Below are 25,690 nucleotides of genomic sequence, written 5' to 3'. Positions count from 1 at the left end.
AGTGCACCTATATTAATGACAAACATTTTGCTAATCTCAGGGGTACACTTCATGGCACTGGGCTGCCCAGGGCTACTTATAAAGAAAGGCTGGGAATTCCCGCAATGTGTTACTATACAGTATGTGCCATTGGGGGCTGGGAGCGCTATGCAGCTTTATACCGGCGGCTGCAGCGCCCCCTGCTGGATGGCAGCTATGAGGTCACCGTTAGACAGGAGCGCGCATGGGAGCGCGCAGCCGCTGTTTCTGCTCCCGCCCTTCGAAGGACCCCTGAGAGCCTGGGCTGTCCGCGCTCTGCCTGCTCCAAACAGCTCTGTGTGTTGGACCGAAGCCGGGTTCTTGCTGTCCGCTGCTGACCCCCAGCAGGTCACTATGTGCCTGGTTAGAGGACCAGCGGAGCCGGGCGCTCTTATTATCGTGCACCGAGTGTACAGGCGGTGAGGAGGCCGGCATTGCGGACAGACAGCCGGGGGCGGGGCCTGGGCGGGGTCGGTGGGAGGAGCTTGTAGCTGACAGGCTCTGTGTCTCCTTCACTTCGCCCTCCAGCCGCACGCACCGGACACAGCAGGCCGCGCATCGCCCAGCACAGGTACTCCGGCCCCCGGGGGCTGGCACGGACAGCCCGCACCGGGACACACGGGATGGACACAGAGCGGGACATGGCAGACAGGGGGGGAGGGGGCACAGGGCAACCTGGGGGGCACTGAGACCACATCACACACTGACTGTGAGGCCTGGAAACCGGGCAGAGAGCCGGCAGCCATGTGACCCACACCCTCACATGGAATATAACATGGGATATAATACCTAACATGGAATATAATATCTAACATGGAATATAACATGGGATATAGGAGAATATAATAATACCTAACATGGAATATAACATGGAATATAGAGAATATACTGACACCTCACATGGAATATAGAGAATATAGAGCAATATAATAATACCTAACATGGAATATAGGAGAATATAGATATATCTATCCACTAATATGGGACCAGTATATATATATATATATATATATATATAGAGAGAGAGAGAGAGATACTGTAATATGGGATCAGTATACTGATATATGCAGATATATCCCGTAATATGGGATCAGTATACTGATATATGCAGATATATCCCGTAATATGGGATCAGTATAGAGAGATCATGTAACATGGGACCAATATAGAGAAATATGCTGAAATATCAGATAATATGGAATCAGTATGGAGATATAGTGATATGTCTTGTAATATGGGACCTATATAGAGAAATATCATCATGTAATATGGGGCCAGGAGAGAGAGAGAGAGATCCTGTAATATGGGACCAGTGTGGAGAGATATATATATATATATATATATATATATATATATATATATATATATATATATATATATAAAAAATCTCTATTACTGATATATCATGTAATATGGGGCCTCTATGGAGAAATATATATTGATAAATACCATATGAAATATGGGGCCTGTATGAGAAATGATATAGATATATGGCATCAAATACTGATCTATGGGATAAGCATAGAGAGATATGCTGACATATGGGACCAATATAATATATAGATCTATACAGATATATGGGACCAGTATATGGAATTATATAGATATACATACCATGTAATATGGGAGTGGGGAGGGTGTGTGTGTGTGTGTGTGTACTAATATCAATGAAGAATTTATCTAAATCAGCTGTTATAATCTAGGTTCTACCGTTCAGATTTTAATTCACTGCAGTTTTGACTCTAGTAAATAATCCTACATATGTTGACATTTAGGTGATTTATATATTTTTTCCAATTTCTGCAAATTGATTTTCAAATCACTAAAACCTACAGCATGCACCAACCCTACTAAATAATATTAACCGCATTCTCAAAATGCTATCAAATACTGTGAAATAAGTCATTATCTGCCCATAAACCTGTGTGTGTGTAATATATAATTATTATTATTATTTTTTTTATACAACTAGTTAGGATTTATAACCACATGTCATTTCTACTCCTATATAATCCGTCAAATTGTTTTACGTTTTTTATTTTATTAAATCTAAATTTTCCCAATTGGTAGTTTTTAATAATTTGCTTGTAGACATCCATGAGAAACAGTATAAACCCAGATGGAGTATTTTTATGTTTTACATTAGTATGAAATGGCTTCTTTTAACACCACCAGATTCATAAATTATTAAACCATTTAAAATGGTTTCCATTATTGTCCATTTACTATATAAATTCAGAGCAATAGTTTACATCTTGCACGTAAAGCACAAAAATACTCTCATTACATGTAGACAGGATTAATTGAAATCCAAATGTCAAAATTGAGGTTGAAATAACGAATCTGGAAACATTCCCCATCTCTGCTATAGGAACGGCTTGGTTAGTTTAGCCTGAATTTTGGAATTTATTTGGAACAATTCAGGGTCTAGACTAGAGTAACCCTGCAGAGAGGATCAATTAAGGACAGCCCAAGGACTTACAATTCAGCATTTATAATGCATCTCAAATTGTTAAGAGCCATCCTCCTGTGCAAGTTACAACTTGGTAAATTGTTTTCCTTTTCTGGACGTTAAGAACCATATTCCATATTGTCCTATTTCCCCGTTTTGCAACAAATTTGTGCCATGTATGGCCATATTATCAGTTTGATGCTAAAGGAAAGTAAATGCTTATGTAATGGGTTTTGTTTACCTATCCTGTGTTGCATCATTAATTCTAGAATGTCACTGGTACCTGGTTAAAGTCACCTTTTATAACCTTGTAATGTGTGCATTTAGTGACCCTGAGCACTCAAGGACATTACATAAATTGTCATTCCATTCCTTGAGCAACACCTGGTGTAGTTTAATGTAAATTCTTAAATCACTTCCTGTTTAGCATGTTTCTAGTTTTTATCTGCAGGAGCACATTCTTTTTATAGCTGAAGGAATGGTGGCAGTTGTCCCAGCCTTTCTTTTGTGCCTGGAGTTAAAAGCATGTGCTTCTATTTCAACGGCTTCCGTCCCCTCCTCCCTTTCGCCTCTGAATGGGATTTCCTGAATTTTATAAGCTTCTGGTTAGTTTGGGAACCCTAGCTCCTCCAGCTGGACAAATGGTAAACCTTCATTCATGTCCTTTTATTCTTCGTATTGAATTACTCACTGTAGATAAAAGAACAGTCTTTCACTCCGTGTGGGAAGCATGCTTTCAAGATGTCTGCCCCCTTGCCGTCACTCACATCCATGTAGTCTGTGCTATATATAGGATTCCTTAACATGTGACTGTATTTTTTCCCCTTCATTGTGACCTTAACAGCAGGCATGTTCACTCTGGCACTGAAAAGAGCCAGATAAATAGTGGTATTTTTACTTAGTCTTTGCGATATCATTTTCACAACATGGTATTGTTTTTATTTTTTTATTATTCTAATTCCTTAAACAGTATTCAAAGCTCTTTTTGTGACTGATTCTATTTTATGGTATAACATAATGGACATCAACTACTTGCTACTTGCAAAGATCTCTGGGTTATGTTTTTAATACACATACGTGTAGAATGCTTTTAAAAATAAAACCTGTTCATGTGGAAAGTGATCTTTTGCCTTGAATAGTCAGTTATCTTGTTTTTTATGAACCAGAGGTCAGACCAGCAGCTACCCCAGCTGGGCTGGCCTCCATAAGGGCTTGTCCTCTCAGGCAGGTAGCCCTTGTCTGCTTCTCCCAGGCAGGTAATGTCCCCTCTGCCCATCCTGCTTCTCCCCAGTAGGTATGGACACCTTTGCCTGTCTTGCTTCTCTGAAGCAGGTATTGACCCCTCTACCTGTCCTACTTCCAAATACTGCCTTTACAAAGGCACTTGTGGCTCTCAGGCATAGATTTGGCTTGATACATCCCTAGCACCAGGAACTAGTGCAGCCAGTAAACATGTCCAAAACTATGTTACTGGATTCCCCAAACAAACCAGACAGGACACACAGTCCTCAATGAAACTACCTTGCAATGCTTTATTTTTGAATAAGTGCTAGCCTTTGTCCTTAAACATGTGATGAAAAACATTTAAAATACAAATATACAGAACATTGCAATTATGATTAATACTGGAAATATACAATACGACTTTTTCAAACACCATAAAATGCAACAATATACACATTCAACTACTTATTTGGGTGCATTGATTTGCATACCAACATTATGTAAATGTTCATATTCCTATTCAGTCAGCTGAGGGCACTGCAGAGTTATCACCATGGCAATGAAACTGCTACTCTGACACCACACTGCACCTGTAATAGGCACATAAGCCATCCAGGCACGTGTAAAGTGTCAGTATTATGCTCCCAGTAATGGTCCCTATTGTCACAAATGTTATTTGCAATGTAAGCATAAATGTAGAAGAAAATTATTGTAGTTTGTTCCTTAAGTCTTTGGATTTTGTAGCGAGCACACTTGTTAGGCAGTGAGAGTACATTGGGCTGTAGTGTTTACATGCTTGTGGCATTAAAGACACACTATAGGCACCAAGCCCACTTCATCTCATTGGAGTAATCTGGGAGGAGGAGCCTGTGGCATGGCCAAATGAGACTCTTCACTGGCGTAAGGGTGAATATAATATTTTTTTTATTTTTAGAGTGCCCACAGGAGGCTAGTCCTAAAGCAAAGACTATGCTTTAGGAATACAGCTTTGTATTTCAAACGTTATAGTGTCCCTTTAACAGTTTTGGGAATAGAAGCTGATTGCTCTGATCTGAGCTGAAACCAAGTGCACATACAATTAATTTAATAAGGAGTTATTGCAATTAATTCTGTTAAGTCCAAGTGTTTATTAACATTTGCTATAGCATTTGTTACTGCTAAGTTAAAGGAACATTGTAGTGTCAGGAATACAAACCCCCGCTCTGACAGCTGAAAGGGTGCTTTTACTCATCTTTTCTCCCTCTCTGCGCAGGTCTCGCCTCCATGTCTGAGTTAATCAATCCAATGCAATGCTACAATACTTTCACATAGGAAAACATCGGGAGGTTATTGCGCATGCATAGCAAAAAATCCATGCTGCGCCAGTCAATATTGCCCCATAGAGATACATCCTATCAATGCTTCTCTATGGGGAACAATCAACGTGGAGACGCTTAATGTCAGTGCTGCGCATTGTGCAGCACTAACCCAGGACGCACTTCTAGTGGCTTTCTGAGTGACTGCCACTAGAGGTGTTACGGGCAGCAATGTAAATACTGACTTTTCTCTGAAAAGGTAGTGTCTACATTAAAAAGCCTGCATGGAGAGGGACACTAAGCTGTATTGGTTCTGGTGACTATAATGCCCCTTTAATGACAGTGGAACCGAAGTTGCACAGGTGTTTGTAATACAAGCGTTTTAGCACATGACCCGTGCTGAACGCAGCATCATTCAGTCTATTCTTTAATGCACTTTGACACTTGTAATGTGTGTAGGTTTGGTATAATGTTACCCTGAGGGCACGTTGAGGGAGAGGTCTGAGGTGAAGTATGTAGAGCATATCCTGGTAATCCTATTTCTAACCGAGGCATGGCTGTGATTCACAGCTATTCAAAAAAAAAATCCTTTTTAGATTCAGTGCATCTTTGCTGTAGGTTTAACATTCTTTCTAAATACATATGCATCGCTAGCCATCATACACAGCCTATATTTTCACACCGTAATATTTGTTTGTTTCTATTGAAAAGTCGTCTCACTCTTCAGCTTTTTACAATTTCTCTTAGTCTTATTTATTTATTATCTCTTTATTTTACTTTCTCTTTGTGTCTGAGGCAGTACCCTGAATCCTTTCGGACTACAATAACACTCTTTAGTGTTTTATTCTCTTTGGTTGTTTTTTTTTATACTAGTTAACGTTTTCATGCCTTTCTGAGCCCCGCCTTTCTTTGAGTTTTCATTCGACCACTGCTTTGATCTTTGCCAAAACATTTCCATTAACACATTGGCAAATCTTTCCGAGGTCTAAAGAGGATCCAGACTATCTCTCTCCCCAGTAAAATGAATTGTGTGAATGTGTACTTAGTTTTGTTTTTTGTGCTTGTTTACTGTTTACAAGTTGTGGTGTGGTTGTTGGGCCTGTTTAACTTTTAAAGGGAAACTCTCATGTTAGAAATACAAACCTACATACTTCTAATGTTGGGTGATTCCTCTAGTTTTTGATCCCCTCTATACTGACATGCAAGTTGTCCGTTACACTTTTCCTTGTAGCAATACCAATTCATACCAGCAATGTTAGCTGTGACTGGCTGAAAGCAGTCCGTAGACTGTCTCAGCTAGTCATAGCTGCTCAGGCTAATGCATCATCATTAACCAGAGAAGCACAGAGAGGGTGGGGTACTGAGGGCACTAATTTAGCGTTAAAGTTACTGTGTAGTCAGTAAAAACATTTTATCCCACTGACATAGTATAATAAATTGCATATGGTGTGAGAGAATAGATCTGACATTGGCTCCAAGTCCCTGTGATGAATAAGGGTTCCCAGAGATTCCCGAAAATAAAATTCCCGAAAATAAAGTTACTAATAAGAAATAAAAAAAACTATTACATTTTTACCCACATATTCTATAATCCTCACACACTTGCATATATGTATGTCACCCTATGTATATTGTATATGTGGCCACATTACCATGGCATGCCCATTACCCCCTCACATTGCAGCCATCTGATCTGTGGGACTGTGTGTCTGTATCTGCCAGTGCTTGTGTGTCTGACTGCTTGTACCTGGTTTTGTAGTATTTCTTAGTGAGTGTATGTGGCAGTGTGTATTGGATTATATGTGTATATCTCTGTATGTTTATCTGTGTGTGAATTTGTATCCCTGTATATGCCTCTGGGATATGGTGTACATGATTCCCACAGTGAAGGGGTTAAATCACTATGTGTCTGCTCATACTGCCCGTCTTCTGTGGATGTTTAGGAATCCAGTTATCTAACTCATGATATTGAATTTAAATCCCCTATCTTCCTGGATTTCTCCATTTATAAATAGCCAAATTGCTAGAGGTCTTCTGCCAGTTTCACTTATTTTTCAATCAATCAGAAAAACATGCATACAAAACATCATGGACAGTCCCTGCTTTGTTGGTCGAAAAGCATTTAGGCGCAGGGGTAGGTACCTTCGACACTCCATGTGTTGACTGCGTACTTTGATTGTGTTGTTGTTTGCGTCACTGTGTGTGTGTCTTAATGAGTGCATGTGGGCATCAGTTATGGTGTGTCAATGAGCGTATGTTTATCTGAAGATGTGCATGTATGGGTCAGTAAAACTGTATGACACACACTCACTGCTGATTACTGACCAACAGTACATCCATTCCTCCCAAAGATTCCTTGTGATTTAGATATAGGTCCTTTTCTTTTCTCACAAGATTATTAAAGGAACAGTAGAGCATTGGGAATAAAAATGTGTATTCCTAATGCTATTGTGTCCTATTCAGTGTTTAGGCGACCCATCCTCCCCCCGCTAGGGTGAAAGGAACACATGTTAGGAATACAAAACCGTATTCAAAACACTAAAGTGTTCCTCTGGCTGCCCCCCAACCAGAAAGCAGAAGGGGTTACATAACCTTTTCTTTCACTCACCTTATTCCAGCGATTAAGTCCCTCAGCGCTGAGGGGGAGCCTAATGTGCATGTGCAGTGAGCAATGCGTGAAGAAGTCCAGCGTCAGTTCACAAAGTCAATGTTAAAGGGTTAAAACTATAGGAACATGGCACCCAGACCACTTTAAGAAGATGAAATGGTCTGTGCCTATAGAGTCCCTTTAAGAAATACTTAAAGGGAAACTATAGTGCCAGGAAAACAAACTTTTTCCTGGCACTATAACTTCCTCCTCCCTTGGCGCTGAAGGTGTTAATAAGTCCGTCAGTCACTTACCTGGGTCAGTGCCGATGTCCCTCGGATTTGGCTCAGCTTTGACCGTGATCGCATTAGAATCTCCCCATAGGAAAGCATTATTCAGTGTTTTCCTATGGGGGAAATCTGACGCTGGAGGTCTTAATGCAGAGCGTGAGGACGTCCAGTGTCAGGCAACGGACCAAAAGTCAGTTTCAGTTCTGCAAGTCTGGTAGACAGCCACTAGAGGAGGAGTTAACCCTAGCAGGTAATTATTGCAGTTTATAAAAACTGCAATAATTACCACTGCAGGGTTAAAGGGACACTCCAGGCACCCAGACCACTTCTGCTCATTGGAGTGGTCTGGGTGCCAACTCCCACTACCCTTAACCCTGCAAGTGTAATTATTGCAGTTTTCTTTAAACTGCAATAATTACCTTGCAGGGTTAAGTCCTCCCCTAGTGGCTGTCTATTAGACAGCCACTAGAGGGAACTTCCTGGTTTCTAGCACAGGTTTTCTGTGCTAGAGCGTCGCTGGACGTCCTCACGCTGTGTGAGGACCTCCAGCGTCGCTCTATTCCCCATAGGGAAGCATTGAAATTCATTTTCAATGCTTTCCTATTGCCGCGCATGCGCATTAGGTCTCCTCGGCCGGCGGGCAAGATCAGTCTCGCCCACCGGCCGACATAAGCAGGAGGAGGAGCGGCGGGGAAGGAGGAAGCAGCGACGTGGGACATGTCGCTGCCTCTGGTAAGTCACTGAAGGGGTTTTCACCCCTTCAGCAACTGGGGATTGGGGGGTGGGAGGGAGAGGGACCCTCCAGTGCCAGGAAAACGGATCGTTTTCCTGGCACTGGAGTTTCCCTTTAAGGTTGATGGGTGTTTGCACCAAGACCACTTAAATGAGCTGAAGTTGTCTGGGTGCCTACAGTGTCTTTTAAAACCAAAAACTGCTGATATGGAAAAATTCTCCAAAAACGCTATAGTGACAGTTTGACTATTTTTAACCCATTTTCGTCTTGCATTTTATTTATAAAAATTCTTTGTTTACTGAATAACCCTGTCTGTCTCCCAGTTTCTTGTCCTGGTGTCAAACTTCAGCCTCCTAGTAGGGCACATCTAATTGTGGCGGAGAGCTGATATCCCACAGCTATTCTCCACTTACGATCCCAGTGAGGCTCAGGAACAAGGCAATTGTAAATCCACAAGCAGAGTTTCCAGCAGGCAAAGTAACACAGCAATATCCCAACAGCAATCCCAATAACTGGACGACACACAGTTTCAGGAGCAGAACTAACAATCTTTATTCCAGGGTTCCTTATAAAGCATGCTCCCATGCAAGGGAGGGATTCACATAAATTAGGGCAGTAACCAATACTGTAACTGTTACCTCCCACACATCTCCTCCCCTCAGAGTGACTCATAATCCCCTTAACTTATACTGTACATTACCCCAAACCTGGATGTACCCCTAAACTAGTACATAGCATCAATATTAGGGTACCGCCAGGTAGCCCTGATCTGGGTGAATAATATATCCAAAATTCACCCAGATCGGATCAGGGGTTCGGTAGTTAGGTGGAGGGTGAAGTTTGACCGACCGCACACGAGGTGGTATCCGAAAAGGGTTCCATGCGTTTGGGCCCTGCGGTCGGTCTCCGTTTGGCAGTAACACTTAAATTCACCTGTATTATAGATCCCTCGTTCGGTACTTTGTTTCTACCGAATGGGGATTTGTTAGGTCCCTCCGTTCAGTAGTTACGGAGCTCTGGAGGTCTCAGCGGTGTTCGGTTGTTTGAGTGTCCGATTTGAGTTTCAGACACTCGACGACCAAACACCGCTGAGATTTTGATGCGTAAGATGGCCGCCGCACGTGGTTCGTATACCGAACAGCGCCCACCCAGGCATCCGTAATTAAAGTTCAAGTTGCGGTTTTGTGAGAAGTGTGAACGCCTAACGAGGCACACACTTCTCACTGGGGTGGTCCAATGGTTCGGTAGTTTCATTCCCATGAAACTACCGAACCCACATACGAAAGCATACCAAAACACATGAATACAATAAACGAATACAGTCAAATATGCAGGTTATGGGACAGGCTTAATACATTCCGCTACACTAATATTTAAAACCAAAAAATAACTTCTTTATTTTAATCCGGCATACAATCAATATTTCAATCTCATTACCTGATTTTTCACTAGACAGTAGGGCAATTGGACTGAAACATTGAATGTATGCTGTTGCTCATATCTGTTTAAAGCAGCTATTTTGAAGTGCTGTGAATGGTCACTTTGGTCCAATTTTAATTTTTAATACATCTTTTGCCTGTATAACTATGCACTATGCTGGCATTAAAGGACTTGCCCCCTTGCTTGGCACCTCATGACCTTACTACTGCCCTGGCAAGGAAGGATTCAAAACAATGTTTATTCTTTTTCAGGAAGTGTGTAGGGAGGTTGTGTAGTTCAGTGCATATGGCCTCATTATCGCGGTATTTATATACCTGTTGAAAACTTTCAATTTTGATTTAAAAAAGGTTGGGTGCTTTCTGCACCATAACTCCACCTCCTTAGCCACACCTCCTTTTTTCACAAAACCTCTTCCTCATTGTAAGATGAACAGTGTAGCTCATCCAGTGAGAGATGCGTGTGAGCTGAGCTGTTGACCTGACTTCTCCTCCACACCTATTCAATATCCTCCTATTATGTATATAGTGTTTCAAATCCATGGGACAAAGAAAACTGTTCAAACTGATACTTCATTGGCTGAGTATGTACTCAGAGTACATCTTACCAAGTTACTTTGTAGGGGTTGGGGGGTGGAAAAGAGGGCTGGTGTTATTTTGCATTAAACAAATGTTTTAATATAAAAAAAAATGTATAAACAAAACTGAGATCTAAATGTGGAGAAAATAAAGTACACTTAAGTTGTGATGGTGCCATTCATTCTGTCATGTCTTGTTTTCTGTTTTTATATATTTGAAATCTTCTTATTTTCGATTTACTCTTTTGTTGCTTGTAATCTGCATTTTACTGTTTCTAACATAATTAATGTTTCAATCCCTTAATTATTTCTGTTTCAGAAACAATGGCTGTACCTCCATCATATGCTGATCTTGGCAAATCTGCCAGAGATATATTTGGCAAAGGATTTGGTGAGTTTTTCCTAAAATGTTTATTTTGAAGAACTCTTCGCAAAAACAGTATAATTTACATTTTATATTTCAGTGTAGTGTCTTTAAGCACGAACGTCGTCCTTATAGAATGTGTTGTTGTCCTCCACACATACACATACACACACACACACACACACACACACACACACACACAAACTATAAGGACAGTGTTTTCAATTTTAGTCTTGACACTTCTATTTATTTGGTTTACAGTCACTTCGCACACTTTTCCAGTTACCATATATACTCGAGTATAAGCCGAGGCCCCTAATTTTACCCCAAAAAACTGGGAAAACTTATTGACTCGAGTATAAGACTAGGGTGGGAAATGCAGCAGCTATTGGTAAATTTCTAAATAAAATTAGATCCTAAAAAAATTATATTAATTGAACATTTATTTACAGTGTGTGTATATAATGAATGCTGTGTGTGTGTGTGTGTGTGAGTGCAGTGGGTGTGTATGAGTGCATTGTGTGTGTGTGTATATATTAATTGAATATTTATTTACAGTGTGTATATAATGAGTGCAGTGCGTATGAGTGCAGTGCGTATGAGTGCAGTGCGTATGAGTGCAGTGCGTATGAGTGCAGTGCGTATGAGTGCAGTGCGTATGAGTGCAGTGCGTATGAGTGCAGTGCGTATGAGTGCAGTGCGTATGAGTGCAGTGCGTATGAGTGCAGTGCGTATGAGTGCAGTGCGTATGAGTGCAGTGCGTATGAGTGCAGTGCGTATGAGTGCAGTGCGTATGAGTGCAGTGCGTATGAGTGCAGTGCGTATGAGTGCAGTGCGTATGAGTGCAGTGCGTATGAGTGCAGTGCGTATATGAGTGCAGTGCGTATATGAGTGCAGTGCGTATATGAGTGCAGTGCGTGTGTGTATATGAATGGAGTGCGTGTGTGTATGTGTATGGAGTGCGTGTGTGTATGTGTATGGAGTGCGTGTGTGTATGTGTATGGAGTGCGTGTGTGTGTGTGTATGGAGTGCGTGTGTGTGTGTGTGTATGGAGTGCGTGTGTGTGTGTGTGTATGGAGTGCGTGTGTGTGTGTGTATGGAGTGCGTGCGTGTGTGTGTGTGTGTATGGAGTGCGTGTGTGTATGGAGTGCGTGTGTGTGTGTGTGTGTGTATGGAGTGCGTGTGTGTGTGTGTATGGAGTGCGTGTGTGTGTGTGTATGGAGTGCGTGTGTGTGTGTGTATGGAGTGCGTGTGTGTGTGTGTATGGAGTGCGTGTGTGTGTGTGTATGGAGTGCGTGTGTGTGTGTGTATGTGAATGGAGTGCGTGTGTGTGTGTGTATATGAATGGAGTGCGTGTGTGTGTGTGTATATGAATGGAGTGCGTGTGTGTATATGAATGGAGTGCGTGTGTTGGTGGGCATTTTGATTGTTCTATTATTAATTTTTATTCATTATTATTTTATTTTTAAATATTATTATTATTTTTTTTATTATAATTTTTTTCGTCCCCCCTCCCTGCTTGCTAGCTGGCCAGGGAGGGGGGCTCTTACTCCCTGGTGGTCCAGCATTGGTAGTTCAGTGGGGGCTGTGGGGGCTGCAGAGAGCGTTACTTACCTCTCCTGCAGCTCCTGTCAGCTCTCTCCTCCTCCGCGCCGTCCGTGCAGCTCCCTCTGTCAGCTCCCAGTGTAAGTCTCGCGAGACTTACACTGGGAGCTGACCGAGGTGCTGAACGGACGGCGCGGAGGAGGAGAGAGCTGACAGGAGCTGCAGGAGAGGTAAGTAACGATCTCTCACAGCCCCTGTCTGTATTATGGCAATGCAAATTGCCATAATACAGACTATTGACTCGAGTATAAGCCGAGTTGGGGTTTTTCAGCACAAAAAATGTGCTGAAAAACTCGGCTTATACTCGAGTATATACAGTAGTTTATGTTTAACTGCTCACTAAAGACATTGTACCTCAATTATATGTTTAAAAAAAACAACCACAACTGCTCCGTTCAGGATTTATCAATCAATTCTGCATATATAAGCAGCTTTCAGTTATTATGGCTGTGCAGTAATATCCCCTGTGTATTAATGCATCACATAATTGTTTTACTCCAACCAGTACAAAGTGAGCACTGATTTATTTGCTTTGGATGCAGTTAAACAATGGCCTAGTCTTTCTACTGCTGCACTAGACCTGTATTACTTTTTTTTTTTTTTTTTTTTGTAAATGGATTTCAATAATGCTTTCCTTTTGTGTGCTCAGGTTTTGGCATAGTGAAACTCGATGTAAAGACCAAGTCTGCAAGTGGAGTGGTAAGCTAATATCCAAACAATCTTATTTACTACATTATACTGTTTGTGCACTGTATCCTAATCCATTCACGAGAAGGTAAAATAAATAAATGTTGGCACGTAAGCAGGTCTGCTACTTAATTTGTTGTCAGATATTATGCAAAAAATAGGGGAACATTTGTGAAAATGCATCTACAAACAGTTTGCTGAAATGACTGAACATTTTACACATACGGAAAGTGGCACTACATAAAATGTATCACTTCTCAGATGTTTGGGATTATCATGTTCAGCTTTACACTGTGGCAATAAAGTTCCAGTTTTGTAAAGTCATTCATAATTAATTGCCATTCATTTTAAATGAATCTGGTTCATATTTTTAGCAGTGCTTTTCAAATACATGCTTATTCAGGAGAGCGCTTCTTTGTATCACTTGTTTTTCTGAATAGTGACACATGGCTGTGCTGCTGTTTTAATGGGTATATTTATGTATACAGTGGTATGCATTTTATCCATAGATCATAATAGGTAACCTGCAGATGATGCTTTAGTTAAATATGTTGGATTATTGTACGTTCAGAATTATACAGAAAAATTAGGTACTTTGCTACAGTATGTGTGGGAAAACTAAAAACAGAGTTACAGTATGTGGGGCATTGCTAGAATTTCAGTATAGCTTATACCGGTACTGTTGCATACAGATAGAAATACAATACTTGGTCTTTTCTTGCTTCTTGTATCTAATTTCCCTTTGAAACGTGGCATCCAGACTATAGTTTCTTTAAAGGGGATTTCTAACCACTAAAATGAGTTTAAATGGAACTTCTTGTGTCCCCAATAAAAAAAAAAGGCCACACCGACCGGTAGCACGATTTGCTTTATTTTGTTGAAGTTCTGTCATAGATGGTTAATGTTTATTGATGTAACTACTTCAAAACCATGCTTTTGAAAAGCCACATATCCGTGTAATCAGTAAATGCAATAGAAAAAAACTGTCCGTTATAAAATCTGCGCTTATTCTCTCAAAAAAATAAAGGGAACACTTAAACAACACAATGTAACTCCAAGTCAATCACACTTCTGTGAAATCAAACTGTCCACTTAGGAAGCAACACTGAGTGACAATAAATTCCACATGCTGTTGTGCAAATGGGATAGACAACAGGTGGAAATTATAGGCAATTAGCAAGACACCCCCAATAAAGGAGTGGTTCTGCAGGTGGTGACCACAGACCACTTCTCAGTTCCTTTGCTTCCTGGCTGATGTTTTGGTCACTTTTGAATGCTAGTGGTGCTTTCATTCTAGTGGTAGCATGAGACGGAGTCTACAACCCACTCAAGTGGCTCAGGTAGTGCAGCTCATCCAGGATGGCACATCAATCCGAGCTGTGGCAAGAAGGTGGTTTGCTGTGTCTGTCAGCGTAGTTTCCAGAGCATGGAGGCGCTACCAGGAGACAGGCCAGTACATCAGGAGACATGGAGGAGACTGCAGGAGGGCAACAACCCAGCAGCAGGACCGCTACCTCCGCCTTTGTTCAAGGAGGAACTGGAGGAGCACTGCCAGAGCCCTGCAAAATGACCTCTAGCAGGCCACAAATGTGCATGTGTCTGCTCAAACGGTCAGAAACAGACTCCATGAGGGCCCGATGTCCATAGGTGGGGGCTGTGCTTACAGCCCAACACCATGCAGGATGTTTGGCATTTGCCAGAGAACGGCAAGATTGAAAGCAGGTTCACACTGAGCACATGTGACAGACTTGACACGCCGTGGAGAACGTTCTGCTGCCTGCAACATCCTCCAGCATGATTGGTGTGGCAGTGGGTCAGTAATGGTGTGGGGTGGCATTTCTTTGGGGGGCCGCACAGCCCTCCATGTGCTCGCCAGAGGTAGTCTGACTGCCATTAGGTACCGAGATGAGATCCTCCGACCCCTTGTGAGACCATATGCTGGTGCGGTTGGCCCTGGGTTCCTCCTAATGCAAGACAATGCTACACCTCATGTGGCTGGAGAGTGTCAGCTGTTCCTGCAAGACGAAGGCATTGATGCTATGGACTGGTCTGCCCGTTGCCCAGACTTGAATCCAATTGAGCACATGTGGGACATCATGTCTCACTCCATCCACCAACGTCACGTTGCACCACAGACTGTCCAGGAGTTGGCAGATGCTTTAGTCCAGGTCTGGGAGGAGATCCCTCAGGAGACCATCCGCCACCTCATCAGGAGCATGCACAGGCGTTGTAGGGAGGTCATACAGGCACGTGGAGGCCACACACACACTACTGAGCCTCATTTTGACTTGTTTTAAGGACATTACATCAAAGTTGGATCAGCCTGTAGTGTGCTTTTCCACTTTAATTTTGAGTGTGACTCCAAATTCAGACCTCCATGGGTGAAAATTTTGATTTCCATTTTTTTTAATTTTTGTGTGATTTTTGTTGTCAGCACATTCAACTATGTAAACAACAAAGTATTTCAGAAGAATATTTAATTCATTCAGATCTAGGATGTGTTCTTTTTGTGTTCCCTTTATTTTTTGGAGGTGTGTGTGTGTGTGTGTGTGTGTGTGTGTATGTATATGTATATATATTATAATTCAACATACAGCATTTTTTTGTTAGAAATAAATATTTTTATTACAGTGTAACTCTTAGTCTTCATGGTGCCCACACTACCCAAAATCCACCTGAGCCTTCTTTAATAGAGGGAAGTCCAACAATATTGATTAATTTTATGAAGTGTGACCACTGTTGAGTGTGAGTCATAAAGGCAAAACGAGGAAACCAATCCACAGGGAGTCTTGAGTAAAGCCATAAAACAGGGCCTTTGATATAGGATGAACCATGGCAGCATATTTCTGCTTTAGTCAGTCATTGAGCAGACCATGCATAGCTGTGCAGCATATGTGCGGGAATGAAGTCTCTGATAACTCTGGCACTTTCCCAAAGTAGCCCATTAAAAGCCTCTTTCAGTACAGATGAAACACAGAATGGAGAGCCTGTCCGTGTCCTAGTTGTACTGTATTGTGTCTAATTATTTATTTTGTCCTTTCAATCAAAACTGTGTGAGTCTATTTTCTTTTCTCTGCGAGAAAACGGTTTCCTTTCTTCCCCTCACCCTCCCAAAACCATCCCACCGGCAGGAGTTTGCTCCCCAACCCAGTTTGATATCTCTAACCTAATTCCTAACCTAATGAAGTGTCATTGTGGGCCATGTGCCAGGGACCAAGATTTGGCTGAGGTTTCCACAATTCTGGGTTTGTATTTTAGCCTAGTAAACAGTAGTCCCCTAAAAAGAATATTAATGTTCTAAAAGGGAATAGTGTGTTGTGTTTGGGTTTGTTTTTTCAAATTTATTACAACTCAGTCTACTAGTTGTGGGGAAAAGTAGTGTAAAGACTGCATCTAAATATTTATATCCATAGATCATACATTGCAGGATGGAATGAACCTCAATGGGAGCCATTAACATACAACATTGTCAGTACTTCCACCAAATGACATGGCATACTGACTTAAACACTGTAATGGAAGGGTTAGGGTCTGGTAAACAAATTAATAGTATATGTTTGAAAAAAAAAGAAATTGTTCATAAAAATGTAAATCCTTTTCTCCTGAGCATTTAATATTCCTCTTAGCTGCATTGGGGCATTGCTGTATTTGACTCTCTCTTCTTGATATATAGGCGCGTGCAGAACCTGGGAGAAACCGCTCTAATGTTGCTACTTTTTCTATGAATGCCTGGCTGTGTATGAAACCAAAGTTTATCAGTAAAAACAGTGCTGGTTGCCCTGTATTAATGTGAAAAGTAAATGGGTTATGTGATACTGTCTTGCAACCTCTCTTGAAGTTAATTTCAAACAAGACTTGTATGTACATTTTTTTTTTTCTCTTGGCAATATCATAAATTAGTTCTTTTGGGAATTCATTATTACACCTTTTATTTAGCAACAAATCAAGAGTAAGTTATGGAATTCTTGTGTTCATGTTTTACAATAAAGACTGAATATAAAAAGTTAGACAAATTCACATTGTAAATATCTCTCCTGTGCTAGTCTATCCTGACAAAGGGAGACAAGCACATATCTGGGATGTTAGTGTGTGTGTATATATTTTTTTTTTTTATTGGAATGTTAAATTCTAGGTTCATAATTCAGCTCTCGCCTTACACAGACACAATTTAAACCTAAATTTTATTCCAAAATCACATTGGGATTGATTCGTTTTTCATTGATCACATAGGTTCTGGAAGCCACAGCAGTGTGCTGAGTTTGGCACCTAGGCAAAGCTGTGTCTTGGCTGGTGAAAACCTTTTTATAACTTATTCAAGATAACTTTTAAAATTGACTGTACTGTAAGTTAGACAAGTTTCTGTTTGGTTGTTTTAATCCTTTTTTATTTTTTTATTTTCTAAAAGGAATTTACAACATCTGGATCATCTAACACAGATACCGGTAAAGTAAATGGCAGCCTAGAGACCAAATATAAATGGGGAGAATATGGCCTGACTTTCACAGAAAAGTGGAACACTGACAACACTTTGGGAACAGAAATCACCATTGAAGACCAGGTAACCGTTCTGTCATGCATCCTGAGCTGTTGGAAGACATTATTTAATTTGTTTAAGTTTTCGCATTAAATTGAATAAAGTTATTTACAAAACTTAATGAAACTGTGACAATGCTGGGCATACGTCAGAAAGTTGCATTTAAAGAGGCAACTTTGGTTCGTTTTAAATTAAAAATAAATCAAAGTAAAGCAATTCTAAAAAAAAAAAAAAAAAAACATAGTTCTGTGTAGATCTGAGAGTCTGGCGTATTTGTCACTAGAGTCCTGATTTTGTTCCGTATTTTCTCTCTTAGATTGCAAAGGGCTTGAAGTTGACATTTGACACAACATTTTCCCCAAACACTGGGTAAGTGACTATAAATATTTAATGCATTTTACCTAATGGATAGCAGGAAACAGAATCGCAAACCGGACTGTAAAATGGAAACAAACAATAACTTTACAGTGATGTTAATTTTTGACATGGGAATAGGAATGTTAAAATCATTTTCATGGCATTTTTATCTTATTGAAGTGCTTAGCCACCTTCTTGCTTGGATTCCACAGTCGTTTTTAGGGTAATCCTTACTTCCTTCTATCTCTGTAGAATGCATTAGTTCAAGTTAAGGACAACATCTCATTTTTTTTTTTTCTCTCTTTGTATTTCAGGAAAAAGAGCGGTAAAGTTAAGGCTGCCTACAAGCGTGAATATGTAAACTTAGGCTGTGATGTGGACTTTGATTTTGCTGGCCCTGCTATCCATGGATCTGCAGTTGTGGGTTATGAAGGTTGGCTTGCTGGCTACCAGATGACATTTGATAGTGCCAAATCAAAGCTGACCAAGAATAACTTTGCTGTTGGTTACAAGACAGGGGATTTCCAGCTCCACACCAACGTGTGAGTGATCTGATATTTGTCCTGTGTAACTTCTCATGTTTGTGGTGATTCTAAAATAGCACACTGCCTGTAAGTTTGAAAGCACACACAAGCACATTCTTACCGTGGAAGGGTAACTGGAAACACTGGGGTCAAAAGTCCTCTTTAATGGTAATACATTGTTTAGTACTAATTATCACAGATTGTACAGCATCTGATCAACCTTTGTTGTAGCACATTCCTTGCCTCACTGGCCACCCTCGAAGTGGCGTTACATGAGCAAGTGATGTGTTTGTAAAGTGTCCCATCAACCCCAATGTAGATTCACAGCACAGATCTCTCATATTGTTAATGGGTTTACCATATAGTAATTTATTGATGGTGTACATTTCTTAAGAAGGAACCAGGGAGCACGTGGCAAATAGTTACTATTGGCTACAAATGTTCTTTGTTTTTCATACAAAACTCCGTGGATGTACTGGTTATGTATAAAATGTTTTTTTACTACATCTAGTTAAAATTACTCATCCAGTTTGGTAGAACTAAACCATTTTACATTTCTTACACCTTTGTCTGTTTTTGTTTTGCATTTCTAAGTATTTTCTTATTTCATTTTGCATTTTTGCCTAGTTGGTCTAGTGAGTGTTTACTTTAAAGAAGCATTATTTATTACGCTTTTAGTCATTGGTTAACCACATCTATTCTTCTTTTGACTTCAGCAATGACGGTTCAGAATTTGCAGGATCTATCTACCAGAAAGTTAGCGACAAAATGGAAACCTCAGTCAACCTTGCCTGGACATCTGGTAACAACAGCACTCGCTTTGGAATTGCAGCCAAATACCAGTTGGACTCAAACGCCTCCATCTCTGTAAGTGTATATGTTTTTTTTAATGAACTAAAACTGTGTTGTCCCCTTAACACGTTACAAAGTGATTTGTGCATTGTTTACTTTTAAAGTGGTGCAAGAGCAGTTATTGATGCAGCATTAACAAGCCATGGACATGTTAACCCCTTAAGGACAGAGCTTCAGAAGCTTGTCTTTCACTTAATGACAACGGCATTTTTTGCTATTTGCGTTCAACTGCAATTTGCATTTTACTAATTTATTGCACCGACACATATTATATACCGTTTTTTAAAGGACAGAAAGGGCTTTAATTTGATGTAACACATGTATATATAAATGCTTATTTATTATAAAAAAAATACAGAAATATGCAAAAAAATGAATTTTTGTGTGTTTTTTTTTACAGTTTTTGCAATAATAATGTGTACATAATTAGTGCAGGTTAAGGAAAGTAATTAAAAATAAATTCATTTAGTTGTTCTGAATTACAGAATATATAATGTGTCTGGGATTTTCAGTTTTTTTGGTAGTTACAGGTCACAAAGCACAAGGAGTAAAATAAACTTTTTATGTGGAGCGATTTTAGAATTTGGTATGTTTGTCTTGTAAGCCTAATGGCCATAAAAGAAAACAAAATTGCCACACAAAAGTATATATTTATATAAAGCAGACACCACAGGCTATTTACCTAAGGTTGTTTTGACACTTTCTACGTAGCCATTTTACCGCCAACCTCTGCTAAATATTGGAGTAAAATTGTGTTTTTTGGGGGTTTTCGCACACAAACTTATAACAAAGAACTTCTCGTGTATTTTGTAAATTTGGTGTGTGCTATTCCTGTACAAAGTTTTATTATGTGTTCAGTTACTTCTGCTGAGTACAACGACACCCCCATTGTATGTCTATGGCACTATTTCGTGAAGCTACAGTGCCATACAGGAGACCTGTCCTTTTCAGTATTCACAGTAGAATTTTGAGAGACGGATTTAATGAGCCTATGCTTCCATTTGGGGTATTATAACAGTTTGACTGTTCAAAACACCCCACAAAGGCCTACCATTTGTAAAAGAAGACACTCCAGGGTATCTCATAAGGTGCATATTGTGCCTTAACATGCCCCCATTTTTTTACCATTACATGCCAAAGTATGTGGTAAAAAATAATTTTGTGCATTTTTTACATACGGATTGCATTTTTGCTGGGCATTTTGTATATTTCATGTGTGCCACTAAGTTCAAACCCCCCAAATTATGCTCAGCTAAGTCTTCTGAGTAAAAGGACACCCCCATTGTATGTCTATGGCACTATTTTGTGAAGCTACAGTGCCATATAGGAGACCAAGCCATATCAGTTTTGACCGAACTTTGAATTTTGACGCCGGGCCTATGTGCAATTTCCAAGCATCTTTGCAGGTTTTAAATTCAAACTACCCCACAAAGGCCTACCATTTCTTAAAGTAGACACCCCAGGGTATTTCAAAAGGCATATTTTGAACCTTAGCGTGGGATCATTTTTCCGCTAGCTTGTACCAGGTGTAGTGGTAATAAGCGTTTTTTCTGCCTTTTTGACACACAAAGTGCGTTTGCACAGTATATTTTGCAAACCTTATGTGTACTACCATTGTATAATACTTCATATGTTGCTCAGCTATGTCTGCTGAGTACAAAAATACCCCCGTATGTACCTTTGCCAGGTATATGTGGACATCGGAGGGGCACATTTGGGACACAGCCATTCCATTTTTTTTCAAACTTTAAATTTTTACGCTGTGCCCATGTCCCATTTTAGAGTATTTTACCAGGCTATATAAACCAAATACCCCATAAAGCCATACCATTTCTTAAAGAAGAAATCCCAGGGTATTTCAAAAGGCATATTTTGAACCTTAGCGTGGGATCATTTTTCCGCTAGCTTGTACCAGGTGTAGTGGTAATGAGCGTTATTAAATGTATTTTTTTACTTTTTAAAACTTTTTTTACTTTTTAAAACTATTTTTTAAACTTTTGTTTTGATTATTCATTTTTTTAAAGTTTCCTAAACTTTCGTAAAACTTTTTTTTTACAGATTTAACATTTTTCTAAGCTTTTTTTTTTACGTTAACCCCTAACTAGCAGTAAGCAGCACTAACAGTAAATTCCCCATTTTCCCATAACTCCCACCCACCCCAGCTAGCAAAATATTTAATTATACAATATTTAAATTAGTTAATTAAATAAATTTAACCCCTGAGGGTTAAAAAATAAATAAAAGTTAATCGTCAGGGGTTAAAAAAAAAATTAGAACAGTATAATACTGTGATCTGTATTTTGATCACTGTAGGCAGTGATCGACTGGCAGGGAAGGGGTTAATTTTTATTTGGACTGGGTAAAGGGTTTATTTTTTTACATTTTTTACTTAAATGTTATTAAAACTTTTTTAACTTTTTAAAGCGTATTTTTAAACTTTTTTTAACGTTAACCCCTAGTTAGCGTAATACTAAATCCCCCAATTCCCCACTAACTTCCACCCTCCCCAGCTAGCTAAATTTATAATTTTAAAATATTTAAATTAATTAATTAAATAAATTGAACCCCTGAGGGTTAAAAAAAAAAGAATTAACCCTCAGGGGTTAAAAAAAAAATCAGATCTTAGTAAAATGTAATCCCTGCCAATTGATCACTGTAGTCAGTGATCAATTGGCAGGGAAGGGGTTAATTTTTTATTAAAATGGGTAAAGGGGGGGGGGATTTTAATTTGACTATATTTTCTTTCCACCAGGGGGCAGGATCACTGAAGATCCGGCTCCCTGCACTTCACACAGAACCAGGAAGTGCAGGGAGGCGGAGGTGAGTATAGAGAGCACATGTGCCCGCTCTGGCATGCTGTCAGAGCGGGCACATGTACTCTGACAGCCCGATCCGGTGCTCCCGGTCTGCCTCTAATGCAGAGGCAGACCGGAGCACCATTAACCCCGCGATCGCCGCGATTGCGGCGATCTGGGGTTAATTTTAACGGGTGACGGACGAGGTCCGTCACTCGTCATTAACGCATTCCCCTGAGTGACGGACCTCGTCCGTCACTCGTCGTTAAGGGGTTAACGTGTACAGTAATAATAACTGGAATAGTAATAATGGCAAGTACCACTCTACAGCTTACAAAGTGCACAATATTCACCCATTGTTGGGCTGTGCTGATTCTTCTCTTCTGCTGATACTGTTACCCTGAACATTAATAACGGTTGTTAAAAAGCCAATGTAAGTTGGATTACTTACTCTAAACTTGATAATAGAGGTTTGTTGCTGGTAGAAAATATAAATAGTGGTAAGAAATCCTACATTAAATAGATGGACATATTTAAGACCACCTGCTCTATTAAATATAAGCACAGGACACATTGGGAGATATTAAAGTCTGAAAAACATAATTTTGTTTAATTTATTTCTTTTGAGGCAATTAATTGACATCACATAGTATTTTAGACACTTGTATATCAAATCTTAGATGGAATTGACTAAATCAGTTGAACTTTTTTAGGCTGTTGCTGTTTGGGTGCCAAAAAAACAACCCAAAACAAACCAGTAATATCTGAATATATGATTTTTGGGGGGAGGCAACATATTTATCAATTTTCCTCCACTTTGTCCAATAAGTGTTCTACTTAACCTTTTTCCCACCATTTTAAATGTGGATGTCCTCTATAACTGCTGCCAAAACTGGCAAACGTTACATAAAACAGTCACATTTCAATCACTTTTAGAACACTTTTTAATAAATACAATCGACATGATTGAACTTAATAGTCTGATTTCAGAATATTTTGATAAATAATATCTCGCTGTGTGGGAAAGGGGACTGCACTCCTCTTTCCTGTTTAATAGGACGGCCCCAGTGACGCCTTCACTAAAAAATGCCCATGTTTCACTGCAGACAAAGTTGCACAACTACACATTCTTTATCTTGGTTTTAGAACTGATGAAGTGGTATATTCTGTGTGAAAAGTCACAACTATGGGATTTTGGTTCTTCAATGCTATGCTAACCGCTAAAAAAATGTTTCTCCCCCTTCCAGGCAAAGGTGGATAATTCCAGCCTTGTTGGTGTAGGATACACCCAAACCCTCAGGCCAGGTAAGTGCTTTTGGTGTAAGTCATAACCTGTTTGAGAAGCAGCTATGTGTGCAGCAGAACAGTAGCCTTCATTTATCTATCTGTATTTGGCCCATTATCCTCACACTGTCAGTCAATAACCTAATAAAATTAGCCTTGTTTGGTAGTTTCAGTTCCCCTGATGTCGACCAGGGGAACTGCATCTAAACCATATTCCAATGACCTGTCCCCTTTGCCTTTTAACCTTCCTGAGGTTGCAGCTGCATAAGTACAAGGCTGATCAAATAGTCAATCCTATCTGCTTTGTCAGGCTTAACTCCATTTCCTACAGGTACCATCACATCCACAGACAATAGCAGCTGCTGGGGTTGTGCTTTATTGTAGCAACAGATTGACTGATGATTGAGCAGAAGCTCAGCTTATCCCCTGCAGTGCCTTGTAGTACCTGAACTTTTTTCCCCCCCTAGAACCATCAAAAAACTAATTGCTAAAGTATTCTGCTGAATTCTTTTTATGAACACTTAACTTTTTGGTTGGTTATAATGGAAAGATATGAACATAAAGGACTAATCGTGTCCTGTTAAAAGCATCCCAATACAATGCAGAATGTGTTCCGATTCTGTGCTAAGTAAGCTGCAGTTCCCGCTATTTCCCTTCAGAAATATCAGAGATCCTTTCTGCTGACATTCAGTTATTCATGAATACAGTCAATCTCAAAGGAATTTTATCAAACAGAAGAACGGAACCAAATTAAATTGGCATTTTGTGAATAGACCCCTCTGTGTCTTCACCAGTTTTAAATGGCATTCTCTGCTATTCGTTCAAGCTGAATGGACTGCTGCAGTCCATACGGTTTAAGAGGAAATAAGTTGCTTTTACTGACTGAGCCTCTTACTGGTCTGTAGAGCGCTCACCATAAACTAAAGCCTGGGCTTTTATAGCAGATACATTAACTTTAAAACAGCAATGCATTTTTTAATGCAGTACAAAACATACTTCCACTCCATATAACAGTAGGATAATGTCATGTTTATATAGTTTTACTCTACATCTCTTTCAGTTTGCATGTTTTGTTCTTGGTCACAATCCTGGATTTCTCAATAATTAAAAACACGCACATAGTGTTGCATATATTTGATTTTTTTTATTTTTTTAAACTATATTATACAATGGTGGAATGTGTTTTAAACTTCCAAAGAAGCAGATGCCACAGATTGACCAATACCATTCTTCTTCTCTCTGTTTAGGAGTGAAACTCACTCTTGCCGCCTTGGTAGACGGAAAGAACATAAATGCCGGAGGACACAAACTTGGCATGGGTCTAGAAATGGAGGCTTAAGTGTCCATTTGTTCTGTCTAAAATTAGCGCCAAGGGATATCCAGGAAAATTGGCCTTACCTATATATTTTGTTTCCAGAACCAGCAAAACTTATATGTACTTCCCTCTTTTCTTTCCCACCCTTACAAATTGTCATTGTTGTCATCATAGGAAAGGAGCTGTATTGAGGTAGATATCCCATCCGATCTGGATGAGCCTAGTTATCCCTCCTGGTTGGGATCCTACCATGAAGCACTCCCTTACACATTTATTAAAATGTGTACAACTCTTATTATATTTCGTAGTGCTTCCCACCACAGATTAAATAAACCTCTCCTATTAAAAACACAAATGTACATGTTTTGCATGTCTGTTTTTTATGTTCCTTTTAACATTTGAAAATGCCAACTCTGAAGCAAGCAACAAACGTAGGTCTCTTCAGCCAGAGGGACTGACGGTTTGTAGAAGTCAACTTTATTTTGTGACGGTTTTTGATATCCTTAAAAGTAAGAATTATGAATAAAAACAAAAACCAACATGTGACTTGTGCCCTTCTCATTTTTTTTGTTAATGTACATGTGTTTTACCAAAAAATAGGTTGGTGTTTGCAAACGGCAAGCTTTAAAGGACCACTCTAGTGCCAGGAAAGCATACTCGTTTTCCTGGCACTAGAGTGCCCTGAGGGTGCCCTCACCCTCAGGGACCCCCTCCCGCCCGGCTGTGGAAAGGGGGAAAAGGGTTAAAACTTACCTTTTTC

The 25,690-nt window shown here is 39.9% G+C and overlaps 1 protein-coding gene across 1 annotated transcript; it reads left to right on the top strand.

Moving 5' to 3' along the window:
* The first annotated feature begins 481 nt into the window (after positions 1-481).
* Positions 482-25,471, top strand: VDAC2 (voltage dependent anion channel 2). The gene is made up of 9 exons (XM_063434242.1): positions 482-589; positions 10,933-11,004; positions 13,232-13,281; positions 17,675-17,827; positions 18,120-18,172; positions 18,475-18,702; positions 19,401-19,551; positions 23,579-23,636; positions 24,863-25,471. Exons 2-9 carry the CDS (start codon positions 10,938-10,940, stop codon positions 24,952-24,954), a joined length of 852 nt encoding a protein of 283 aa, XP_063290312.1. The 5' UTR covers positions 482-589; positions 10,933-10,937; the 3' UTR covers positions 24,955-25,471.
* Positions 25,472-25,690: the final 219 nt, after the last annotated feature.

Source organism: Pelobates fuscus, chromosome 10 (assembly GCF_036172605.1).
Source record: "Pelobates fuscus isolate aPelFus1 chromosome 10, aPelFus1.pri, whole genome shotgun sequence".
In the NCBI taxonomy this organism is placed as follows: domain Eukaryota; kingdom Metazoa; phylum Chordata; class Amphibia; order Anura; family Pelobatidae; genus Pelobates; species Pelobates fuscus.
The sequence above is the reverse complement of the archived record's forward strand: the minus strand, read 5'-3'. Positions and strand labels throughout refer to the sequence as shown.

Excerpts from the sequence above, each read along its gene's own strand:
- VDAC2 (XM_063434242.1), top strand. The coding sequence starts at position 10,938 with ATGGCTGTACCTCCATCATATGCTGATCTTGGCAAATCTGCCAGAGAT. Across the intron at positions 19,552-23,578 it reads ACTCAAACGCCTCCATCTCT|GCAAAGGTGGATAATTCCAG; the intron begins GTAAGTGTATAT and ends TCCCCCTTCCAG. Across the intron at positions 23,637-24,862 it reads CACCCAAACCCTCAGGCCAG|GAGTGAAACTCACTCTTGCC; the intron begins GTAAGTGCTTTT and ends CTCTCTGTTTAG.